Raw genomic sequence first — 12,982 nt, forward strand, 5'->3', positions numbered from 1 at the left:
AAAATTTTGATGAGAAAGAATCTGGGCCTTTAGCATGTGAAACATGAGGCTCAGAATTTAATGACTTGTTCAAAGGGAGATTTTTAATAGACATGCTTTAACCAGCTATTTTGGACATCTTATACAGGCGAGAAGAGAAGGGGGATAGCAGTTGGCCAAGCTATAAGGACACTTAAAAGGACACTATAAGACTGCAAACCACATCAGTGTGAATGTACAAGTTAATTAACTCATTTAACAGACCCTTACTATTGAGTAACTACAGACATTTTTTATTTGCATGGTTCCAATATGCATGAATTTTCATTACCATGATTTAATTGGTAGTTCCAGTCCCCCAACAACACAATTCAAACTTTAGCTACCACAATATATTAAGTATGAGTGATTGCATAAGGCACAAACCTGCTACTAGCTCTTCAATTCACAAATTTCTACACAATAACACACGCGCATCATCATCAGTGACTCACGTCAGTTCTTTCAAGGTCTGTCAGTGACTGGTCACTGAGCACCTGCTATTCACTTCACAACACAGACAGTAAAGCATACTTGTTTTGCCTCCTTGTCTCCAGTGATAAATCCACAGACATTTTACAAAAATGGATAATTCAAAGAGGGACTTTGTCAGCAATGAGGAAAGCACAGCAAGAAAACAAAAAGTTATAATGCTGTAAGTGAAATTTAGATGCGACAACGAATTATAGCAGATACAGCTGACTATGGGAATGTCGACCTCAACGCTCATTGAGAAATTCCACATATGCAGCCAGAGGAACTTACTGAAGGCAAACTTATGAACATAAATAAAGAAGGTGGCTGGGATATAAAGGATGAAAATGTCCCAGAGAATATGATACTGGCAAAAAAATTTACATTGAAGAACTCTTGTAGGTATTTCAAAACACAAAGTGCAAAGGATAAAAGGTTGCCAGATGATTAGAAAAAAGTGTGACAGTTTGCCAAGGCATATAAAAAATACTTGCTCTGTATCACAAGTTATATGACTGACAAGAAGAAAAAGGCAAGTACTATTCCAACTACTCTTTTTTCCAAAGCAATATAATAATTTTCACTGTTTCTAATATTTTAAAGAATAGCATACTAATAAAATATTATTTTACTATTTTTTATTTCTCTATATATCTAACAAAAAGATAATTTTTAACGTTTTGACAAAAAACTGGAAAGTTTATGGGTCAATCATAGTTTTTCTCATTGATCATTATGGTTTCATTCTTATGGTCTCCCACTACCATGCAAAGTAAGAATTTTCCTGTTTTAAGTGCCAAGCATAAGAAGACATGGTCCCTACTCTCATGGTGGTCTTACGGCAATAATTAATTCTAAAAATCTGTGATTGTTCTATTTAATAAGGGTGCTAGCCTAGCTCAAGGCACTCATAAAGCCTGTAGAGGAGTTGTGGGAAGTAAATTTGGTGGGGGATATGGAGAAAGTAGCAAAGGAAGTACTGATGGGGGTGAGCTCCAACTCTGAGGAAAATGCAAATCTCTCCAGTCCAGCAAGTTTACCTCCTCACCTCCAGAGGCGGGGTGGGGAGTGACTCCAGGCTGGTTTTTAAACTGGCTGCCAACTGCTCAGCTGTAATGCCAGATACATATTAATTGCCAACAGAATGCAGAGACACAGGTTCAAGTTCCTTCTCAAAAGTAATACAGAAACTTGAAATGCTAACAAGCGCCACCTTCAGCCAACTTAGGTGAATAAACTTTCTTAAAATCAGTACAAAATGTTTGGATGCAAGTCTCTTAGTCCCCAGAGCCACAGAAATGCAAAGAAGCATCAGGGGCTGTGACAATATATGTTCTTAAGGAAATACAGTTATAGGAGCATATGAAATGACGCATCTGGCTTTATGAGCTGGCAATGATTTTTAAGTCCAGAATGTATGTTATATTGCACTGTTTTTCCATCATAAAACATTTACAAAATTTTATTTATGGCCCCTACCAGAAAGATGTGTGGCTATGTTACATGCATGTGGATGCAATTCGGAACAAAGCCACTAAGAGGTAGAAGGTTCATTAGGATTCATCTTGTCCAACTTCTCATTTAAAAAACAACAAAACGGCCAGGGGTGGTGTCTCAAACCTGTAATCCCAGCACTTTGGGAGGCCGAGGAGGGCAGATCATTTGAGGTTAGAAGTTCGAGACCAGCCCGGCCAACATGGTGAAACCCCATCTCTACTGAAATACAAATATTAGCTGGGCATGGGGGCGGGCACCTGTAATCCCAGCTACTTGGGAGGCTGAGGCAGAAGAATCGCTTAAACCCAGGAGGCGGAGGTTGCAGTGAGCTGCCATCACACCACTGCACTCCAGCCTGGGCAACAGAGTGAAACTCTCTCAAAAAATAAAAATAAATAAATAATTAAATTGAAAACAACAAAACAACAAATGAGGTGAATTTAGTCGAAGGAGGCCAACTGCCTAGCTCCATAGTCAGATTCCTGCATCATAATAACAACAGCTGACATTGAGTGAGTATTAGTTTGTGCTGGGTGCAATGCTGTGGGTTTTACCAAAGAAGCATTATCTTGGAGGGCCAGAAATAGTGGCTCACGCCTGTAATCTCAGCACTTTGGGAGGCCAAGGCAGATGGATCACCCGAGGTCAGGAGTTTGAGACCAGCCTGGCCAGCATGGTGAAACTCTGTCTCTACCAAAAAATACAAAAATTAGCCAGGCATGGTGGCACATGCCTGTAGTCTCAGCTACTCAGGAGGCTGAGGTGAGAGAATCACTTGAACCTGGGAGGCGGAGGTTGCAGTGAGCCAAGATCGCACCACTGCACTCCAGCCTGGGTGAAAGAGTGAGATCACATCTCAAAAAAAATAAATACATAAGTAAAAATAAAAAGCATGAACCTCAGAAATTGTAAAATAGTATACTACTACCATTATCATTTTACAGGTTTATGTTATTCAGCTAACCATGAGAGAGCTGGGATTTGAATTCAGGCAGAATAATCTGAGCTGACATTCTTAACTATGAAGCTATGATTGTTAAAAATTATCCTTTCCAGTTACTTAACTATGTGGCCCAAAATAAGGTAACCGTGCCCCCTGGAGGATGTTAGAGTCTAGCTTTCCATATACTACTACTAATCTTTAAACAACCACCAGAATGTACTACCCATTTTACTGATAAGAAAACTGAACGCGTAAAATAAAATGGTTTCCCAAGGTTGCACAGTTTATGATTGGTGAAAGCAGAATTCAACATTCAAGTCTGTCTGGTTCTTTCACACACATAAGCCTGGCTCCCTGGATTAGAACTAGGCTCTCCCGAAGCACGCTCTCTGGTTTCTGTTTGAACAGGACTTGCATACATTAAATATCTGATCTGAAATCAATGTGGATCCAGGTATTGCTGGAACCAATTTAAGTCTAAAGCAAATATTTCACATTCCTTAATCAATCTCTCTCTCCGTGTGTGTGTGTGTGTGTGTGAGAGAGAGAGAGAGAGAGAGAATATCAAGAGTCTAGCAGTTCACATGAGATAGTCCTGCTGAAGAGGCCAGTGGTAAATCAAACTCAGAGTGTGATTCTGAGGTTGCATTTAGTTGAAGGAAGATAAAAATTCACTGATTGTTGTTCTCACAGAACACAGATAGCAACAGACATGAAAACAGAGCCACTGTAGAAAATGCCTGCAAGCAGTGGCTACTAACAAACGGCAGGGAAAGGCTGTTTTAGGAAGGAAAGGGAGGAGAATCTGCTGCCCTCTTTTCATTTTACTGGCCACACCTCCCCCACATGGTCTGTCAAGAGAAACGGGTCTGAGAAAAGCAGCATGATTCTCACCACAGCTCTTTAGCAAGTTTCCAGGGGTTTTCAGCATAGCAGGCAGCTGCTTCCCAAATTCAGCTCTGTTCCCTCCTCCTGGTTGAGCTGCTTGGTGTATAAACTCCGCCTGGCCAGCACACACCTCCTGACGCTCTTGAGTGGTGGCCAAAGCCTGTTAGGAGTGAAGCAGGTAGGGCTACCTTCCCAGGCTAGTGGCAGAGCTAGTTTGAGATGCTTTGCAACACAAACAAGCCAATTTGAAAGAGGGGATTATTTTCTCCGTTTTAAACGCTGTAACAAATCACTTTCCAGATGTTGGCTATCTCACTCACCTCTTTTTCTTTCTCTTCTCAGTTAAAAAGGCTTAGTCCTGGAAAAGTAGAAGAGGTGAAAACCTGCCTGGGGAGGCTGCTGAAGGACGCCAGGAAGAATTCTTATCTCCAAATTCAATCCTGCCTCCCAGCTAGCTGCTGGTGTTTGAAATTCCAACTCTGAAGTGGTAGTCTGGTATCTTCTTTTAAAATGTAGAAGAGAGTAAACAAAGTTATTCACAGCGTAGTGTTAATTCTTCAGCTGCAGGCTGGAATCTGCTGGCTCCCCTTAGGCAGGAAATGCCTGCTTAAATCGTCCCTTAGGTGGGAAGAAAATTCAAAAAGGGAAGGTTTATGGAGGCGGACTTTCACTAATTTCACCTTTTTGCGTGGCAAAACCAAGTCAAGAAATAAGGTCCTCTCAATCTCAGAAATTAATCTTTGTCTTCATTTAATTTGAACCAGGAAAACTTGTAATGCCAACATCAAGACTTTGTTAGTTAAAGCTTTTCTTAATATTTTAGGATGAATAGCTAAAACTTGGAAACCAGGACGATTTAGATTCCTTCCTAAAACCATTTTCCAGGTACGCTTAAGGACTTTTGTTTTGATGTGTACTATATATGCATTTGAAGCCAAAGCACAGATGTTGATATTCATGTTTTAATGGTTGGTCATTTGATTAAGCGGAGCTCAGACATTTTCACTTTCCCTCTCAATATTATCACTGCAGTTCGGTTTAACAAGGCACTATTTCCCAGCACTGTCTACTGCTACCCAAATCAGCTGTGGTGGTCACCATGGTAACCACCCACTCATTTTTCCCTGTTATTTCACTTTATAACACTTAAAGAGCAGTGCACAGGCTAAAAAACCCTATGAGGGAAAAAAAAGTCCCTCAAATTGGAGTCAATCAAGCTCACCTGAGATGCAAAGTCATCTAAGTGTAAATGTTTTATTTTTTTTAAAAAATCAGCTGTGAATGTATTCATCAGAAACAAATGATCACTAGGAAAACAGCACTGAAAAGTTGAATCTGCTCATTGCCTGGAGACTAAAAACATTTTAAAAGTGTTTTTTAGGGATAAAATGGGGTTAACACTAACATTTCTAACTAATCTTGACAAAGGGATTCCCTCGATGGGATTGAAAGCTGTGGAAGTCTCCAGGGTTTTAGGTTAAATCATAAAACTAAACAAGGTCTGTTTAAACCACACCTACGAGCTTGGGATTGTATTTTTCTATATGAATTTCCTTCCCTCCCCACACAAAAATATTAGGAGAAAAGTTTTTTAAAAAGAACTTTCTTTCAAAGCAGTATTTTGCTCATTTATTTTATGATTGGTTATTGAGTCTGCCAATCATACGTCTAAATGACAAGGAGGTATGGGAAATCAGATGAGTCACTGAGCCAGGCAGGAAGGCAGGTATTCAATCAAATCCCCCCAAAAGATAAGGGCTGCACAAGTGTAGACCTGTAGACCATCTCTCTGTTAGACACAGGTATTTGACCATTGCCAAATAGGTCAGCCACAAGTGGAAGCTAATCTTGACAGCAAGTCAGTTACTGCAGACCCTGAGAGACATCAGATCTGCCTGAAAAACAAACAAACAAACAAACAAACAGTGCTTTGAGGAGTATCATGAAGACTTTCCGTTTCTCTGCAGGCATCCTGATAGCATGTCCCTTTTGGCTCCTAGAAAGACAATAATGACCCCTTCAGATGAACACTCTCTTCCTGCCCACAAATGTCTGTTGCATCTAAGACAGGTGTCTTACCTCTTCCCAATCACCACCACGGATAAAAAATAATTGAAAATGATTCTCCCACCATTGCAAAATGATTCTACTACTTCTAGTAGAGAACTTCTGGTTTTCAGGGATCAGGACTCTCCAATTCCTCTGCTCACTGAGGTTGAGATTCTGTGTTGTTTTAACAATATAAGAGCAGCTCCTATCACTTTTCAAACTGAACAAGCTTATTTTCATAGCCTCTACATAGTCTACATAGATAATTTTATTCAACACAATCAACAGTCCACTCATTCCCTGGTTGAGATGGCCTAGGGACAGATTTTGAGGGTGATGCCGATAAGTAAGTTGTAAGGGACCTCTTAAACAGACAGGAGACTTGAGGGACCCAGGGTTCCAGAGTCTGTCCTATGTAGAGGCCACAGTGATTGTTGTTCACAGCCATTATCAGCTGGTCCCTCTCCACCTTCCACTCCCCACCACCCAAGGCTAATGTGGTGCACAGGGGAGAGGTTTATAGGGAAAACTCAGTGGATTCAGGTGCAACAGGTGCCCTTGGACTGTGAGTAATGCAAATATTGACATCTGGAAAGCCTGGAAGAGTCATTATTACTTGGCTCCCCTTTGCCTTCTACTGGACACCTCTTCCTTCCCAAAAGTTCCCAGGATTTCTTTGTGACTTTTCCAAAGCTCCCTGCTTCATATTCTGTTCAAAAGTCTCTCCAATTCTAATATAGTCCATGTAAAATATAAAATGGGTGGAGTGGATGGAGTGCAAAGCTATCAGATTTGTTATTTGATTTAAAGTTTAAGACTAGGGAACATGGAGACTTGGTTCTAGTCCAACCTCTGAAAAATCCACTTCGGTGATTTTAGTCAGATTATTTTCACTTGGCTTTTTCATCTATCAAACTATAAATTTAGTGAGATCAAACAAAAGGAAGTTCTCTGTAAAGTTAAAAGTTTAGTTCAAATTTTAAGGGCCACAGAACTATTATACAGCTGAAGTCATACTATAGATTGGAGAGTTCAGCCAAATTCATGGATTTTACAGGGCATAAAGTCTTTGGTTAGTGGTATCACAATTGTAGTGATATGAACTAGAATCTTCAGCCTCAAACCTCCACATCTAATCAGGCACCAAATCCCATTAATCTTACCTCCAAAATGTCTCTCTACTCTGTATGTCCCTCTGTTGCCACTGCCACTGTCATGAATGCTGCTCTCTCCAAACTTGCTCCTTCCCTCTTATGTCACGTTCCCTTAGTGCATTAGCCACACCAGCAGTCAGAGGACTCCTTCTAAAATGCTCACCTGATCTTGTCTCTTCTCTGTTCAAATCCATTGCTGACTCCCCATCAACTAAAGCGCAAAGCCCATGTTTTTAGTAAAGCACATGACACCTTCACAATTTTGCTTCCCTAATAGCCTCTCTTCTCACCATCTTCTTCCTAGAAAACTTGGTGACTTTATACAGACAGCTCTTTCTTCTTTTTTGTACACTCACTTTATTCATTCTTCTAAAACACACTCAAACACTGCTGCCTCTGGGAATCCTTCCAAACCTCACAGACTGAGATAATGACCAACCCACTATTCCCATAGCATTTCCTATATGCCTGTTATTCCAGCATTTCTCACACTATCCTGCAATGTTTTGGATCCTTGCTTGGCTGAAGGTTCCACTGGTATGACCCAGCATAGCATTTCTGATGGCCTGGTTTGAATAATTCACAAAGGACTTTGCACAAATCCCGGACACATCTAAGCAGTTCTGGGGCAAGGAGTCATTCTTCCCCTGCTTTCAGCAATGTCATGCCGGCAACACTCTTGTCTTAGGCCTAAATCACAGGGCCTTCCTCCTTGAAATAGGTTCAGTTCCTGGGAATCCATTTGGTCCCTGCACTTTAACTTACAACTGAACAGGGATTTAACAGCACTTATGCCAGTGTTTGCAAAACCATGATACACAGTTGTCTTGCCCAGGAATAAATTAAGGTTGGTAGAATATTGTTGCCCTGTTTTATTTTTCTTTCTTTTTTTTAAAAAATTCTTTCCTTCTACAATGCAGGCATGATTATAAGCATTGTTACTTCCACTAGGTAACTTCCAAGATATGCTACTGTGAAGATATCTTAATAAATTATTTTAGACAATGCTAGGTAAGAAAAAGTCCCACCCAGGAAAGACGTGTGTAAGTCTGTAATATACTTTCTTATTTATCAACTGCTTAACAGGCAAAGTTAAAGGTTTAAATTCTGATGTTTGGACATTCATTGCCACTAAGGATAATATTATAAGTTATTCTGCAAATGACTCTAAATACAACATGTAATGGTGGGGTGGACACCTTTCATTCAAATCTAAAGATAAGGAAGGGAAGTGGACCTTATTAGGCAGAAGTTTCCTGTGGTACCTGTGACAGTTACTGAATGAAAAACAAAGGTAGAGTTTTTCAAAAGAATATTTCAAGCCATACAATCTCTGTGTGGGACAGCCCGAGCCTTCCTGAAAATGAAGCACTCCAAGCTTCCTCAGGTTAATCAAGTCTAATAATACAGGAATTACTCTTCCTCAGCTGGGCACTTAAATCATGAGCCTGGAGATAGTACACATGTGGAGGACCTGCCAAAATGGACTATAAATCACATCACCTTGCATTAAGTTCTTCAAACCAGCTGGACCAGTCTTCACCATTCTCTGTGAGCTGAAAAATACAGGATCATAGTTCGCAGGGCTGCAGATAAAATTCTGCAGCAGTCAATTCGGTGGAATTGATGAAGATGGCAGTAAATTCAGTGGAGATTCTATACATTAGACTCCAGTCTGGGCAAAGTTGAATTGGCAGTCTTTGTGCATCTTAATAATTGAATGTTTTATAGTGAATCTGAGTTGCCCATTTCTATACAGATTCATTTATTGCTAAATGAACATATGACCATTAAAATATATCTTCATTTAAGAAGAGTGAGCATGAAAGCATGATGCTTTATACACAATAAAGTCAGATCAGAAACCAAGTCACTTGTATCAGAAAAGTAAACCGCTTTATAGAACCAAAAATAAAACAAAAAAACTTTTTTTAATTGTAGAAACAATTGGAGTTTACTAAGGAAAAACACAAGAGATTTTTAAAGAAAAGATATTAGAACAAAATAGATATTGCTACTCAGGGTCAATCATTGTGAGTATATTGGTCATTTCCTTCTAGGTGTTTTTTTATTTTTTTATTTTTTTTTTTTTACAATGTTAAGGTCACACTACATCAAAAAAATGTTCACTTTACTGTTTCATTTGCTATAATTGCACACATTTTCCTGTTAATACCTCTTTGTCAGAAACATTTTAATAACTCCTTAAAATTTCACTGAGTAGATACATTGTAAATTACTTAATCATTTCCATTTGTTGAAAATTTATAATACAATATTTCAAATTTTAAGAACATATACTTAAGCTATAATGTATATGATTGTGGGAGACCGGAATATGCCTCCCCAAAATATAAAGAATTACTGAGCTAAAGACAATCAAGAAGAAGCAGATGTGGGAAAACTCTCTGCCCTCCATTTTCCTAAAAGCAGCATATAGATTTACAAAGACAAAGGTATTCTCCCCCCACCCCTGCTTTTCTACCAGGGAGAGCAAAGGTTAACCACTGAACACAGCTTTGGACCCTCATCAGCCTGGTCATGGTACCAGGAGAATCTACATTAACAAGCTTTACTAAGTAGCCTTTATCTGCCATTTATTTGGCTTCCTACAAACTACTCGCTGTGCCTGAAGAGACTCAAAGTCCTTTTCCTTCATCTTGTCACTTCTCTAAAAATTTGCTGTTTCTTGTTGAAGATGTTACATAAGCTGAATTTCAAAGTCACTTCTTTGAGAATTACTCATGCCCTGGTTGTCGCCCATGTGTATATGAAACCAGGGGTCTGTTCCAACTAAGAACCTATAGGGGTCATTCTTCCTTTCTCAGCATGATTATTTCCAATAAGGGGGCCTTACTAGGTCCCTAAATTTTAGATGATGAAACAGAAATTAGCAAGGGTCAAAAACATCTAAATAAAGCTCATTTTATAGATAGGCTAGTGGTTATGAGTTTATTCTCTTGAGTTAGTATACTCATCGGCATTAAGTCCTGGTTCTGCTATTTCCAAGTGGCCCTCTGCGTTATGTAATTTCCCTACCTCAGTTCTCTTTCTTTTTTTCTTTTGTAAGTTCAGAGAAACAAGTGCAGAATGTGAAGGTTTGCTACATAGGTATACATGTGCCATGGTGTTTTGCTGTACCTAGCAACCCATCATTTAGGTTTTAAGCCCCTCATGCATTAGCTATTTGTCCTAATGCTCTCCCTCCCCTCTCCCCCCAGCCCCTGACTGGCCCTGGTGTGTGTTGTTCCCCTCCCTGTGTCCATGTGTTCTTGTTGTATAGGTCCCACTTATGAGTGAGAACACGTAGTGTTTAATTTTCTGTTCCTGTGTTAGTTTGCTGAGGATGGTGGCTTCCAGCTTCATCCATGTCCCTGCAAAGAACATGATTTCATTCCTTTTTTATGGGTGCATAGTATTCCATGGTGTATACGTACCACATTTCTTTATCCAGTCTATCATAGATAGGCATCTGGGTTGGTCCCATGTCTTTGCTATTGGAAATAGTGATGCAATAAACACACATGTGCATATGTCTTTGCAGTAGAATGATTTATATTCCTTTGGGTATATACTCAGTAATGGGATTGCTGGGTCAAATGATATTTCTGGTTCTAGATCCTTGAGAAATCACCACACTGTCTTCCATAATGGTTGAAATAATTGACATTCCCACCAACAGTGTAAAAGCATTCCTATTTCTCCACAGCCTCGCCAGCATCTATTGTTTCTTGACTTTTTGATAATCTCCATTCTGGCTGCCTGCCTCAGTTTTCTTATCTGTTAAATGAAAATAAGAGCTATACCACCAGAAAGGGTTATCATTAAATTAGTACCTTTAAAGCACTTAGTACAGCATTTGCCACACAATAGTCATTTAAATAAATGTTAGCAACTTAAGAACAATTGTCAATGTTATTAGTGCTTTGTTACTATTTGGTATTATTCATAATTATTATTACTAATAATTTGATTTTGCTGAGCCATGGCTATATTGTCAGAAGAGACTGACTGAAATGTACTTACTGATTAATTTCGATCTAGTTAGTATGTTAAAGACATGTTCATTTAAGGAGAAAGCCATTTTGTGTTTTTGGATGTGATTCCAGAAAGCACGTATAGGAAGCTGTTTTAGGGAAAAAACTCGGTTGTGGGCTGGAGAAATAATTAAATTAATTATTTAATTAAAACATACAATCTCAAGGGTGGTAGGAAGCTAAAGGGTAATTTTGGGTAACATTCTCCCCTTACTCCAACCAGATGCCAGGTGACCTTCAACTATTCTTAAATGTCTCTCATGTTGGGGAGCTTAATACCTACCAAGGTAGCTATTATGCTTAGAAATTTAGTTTTATATGGAACCAAAATATGTCTTTCTGTAACTTCAACATGTTGATAATAAACTCACAGATAACCCTAAACAAGCTTTAACAGTGAATTTTCCGTGTAGTGAAATGATGGGGATCACAACTTCTAATGGATTTATTTTGGAATTTAAAAGAAATTGGTAAGAGGCCAAAGCGTATAAAACCAAGAATTCATTATGCAGGCTTTGTGGGTATTTGAGAAGATTTATGTATTCATTATCATGTGTGCTTTCCTGCAAATTAAACAATCTAAAATAAAAGGAAAGCTTAATGATTTTTCTCAAGAAAAAATGTCTAAAGCTAGAATTCTAAAATGGCTCCTTTAAAGTTCAGATGGAAGCTCTTTCATAGTTTCATGCTCCAACTGGGGAGGCGAACGGGGGAAGGAAGCACTGGGAAACACTTTCGCTGAGGTAGAAAGCTCATAGCTCACCTTCTGAGGACATCTGCTTCTCCATAACTGAACCACTTTCTGCGCAGTAGTGAACACTCAGAAGTATTTAGCAATTGACTCAATGGCTGGGTGCGATGGCTCACGCCTGTAATCCCAGCACTTTCGGAGGCTGAGGCAGGCAGATCACTTGAGGTCAGGAGTTCGAGACCAGCCTGGCCAACATGGTGAAACCCCATCTCTGCTAAAAATACAAAAATTACTGGGCATGGTGGTGGGTGCTTGTAATCCCAGCTACTCGGGAGGCTGAGGCAGGAGAATCACTTGAACTTGGGAGGCAGAGGTTGCAGGGAGCTGAGATCATGCCACGGCACTCCAGCCTGGGCAATGGAGGGAGACCCCATCTCAAAAAAAAAAAAAAAAAAAAAAGGAAAGAAAAAGGAAAAAGAAATTGAGTCAAATGGCAACCCTGGTAAACGAGGAGCTCTGTGAGTCACTAATAAAACCACTCACTAGGACTTAAAAAAATCTCTCAATACTGCATATCGTATCAGGCATGTTGACCTATCACATCACTGAAAAAGCAGGGTTTCTTTGCATAAAGATTAACTAATGTATTTGGTATTTGATTTTCAGTCTCTAGCACAGAAGCTGGCAAGTAGCTGGTGTTAAATAGTGCTCAGGTGGCTGAATGAGTGAAAATCCATCCCTGGGAGCCACAGGAAGAAACGCTTAGTCCCTCTAATGTCTTGTTACTTCGGTAGCTGCTCAAATATTGGAGGACTGAGACTTACTCTTCTGGCTTCTTCCTCCTCTCTACAATCATCACTTCTCTCTAGCCCAGGCTAACTATGCCCAGTTCTAGCAATCGACTTCAAATCCCTTCATCTAAGAAATTTCCAAATGTGCCTTTGCTCATTTGTTTCTTTGTTGTTGTTGCTTTAAATGGATTTAGGAGGATACACGTGCAGTTTTGTTACATGGATATATTGTGAAGTGGAGAAGTCTGGGCTTTTAGTGTAACCATCACCCAAATAGTGAATATTGTACCTATTAAGTAATTTCTCATCCCTCATCCCTCTCCTACCCTCCCACCCTCCCAAGTCTCCAGTGTCTACTATTCCACTCTGTATGTCCACATGCACACATTATTTAGCTCCTACTTATCAGTGAGAACATGTGGTAGTTGACTTTCTAAGTT

General features: G+C 39.5%; 1 protein-coding gene across 21 annotated transcripts in view; it reads right to left on the reverse strand.

Annotated features, from left to right (window-relative positions):
* The window catches only part of DLG2 (discs large MAGUK scaffold protein 2), a 2,166,992-nt gene that overhangs the window by 265,349 nt on the left and 1,888,661 nt on the right, over positions 1-12,982 (reverse strand). Inside the window, exon 1 of one of the 21 annotated variants that reach the window (XM_034934134.4) lies at positions 3,827-4,042. The exons of 19 other annotated variants lie outside the window; for them this stretch is intronic. In XM_034934134.4, the coding sequence (XP_034790025.1) occupies positions 3,827-3,863 (37 nt within the window). In that variant the 5' untranslated portion in view covers positions 3,864-4,042. Of the gene's footprint in view, positions 1-3,826; positions 4,043-12,982 lie in introns of those variants that run through there. One more of the 21 variants, XM_057299342.2, reaches the window with a different exon arrangement.

Source organism: Pan paniscus, chromosome 9 (genome assembly GCF_029289425.2).
Source record: "Pan paniscus chromosome 9, NHGRI_mPanPan1-v2.0_pri, whole genome shotgun sequence".
NCBI classification, from domain to species: domain Eukaryota; kingdom Metazoa; phylum Chordata; class Mammalia; order Primates; family Hominidae; genus Pan; species Pan paniscus.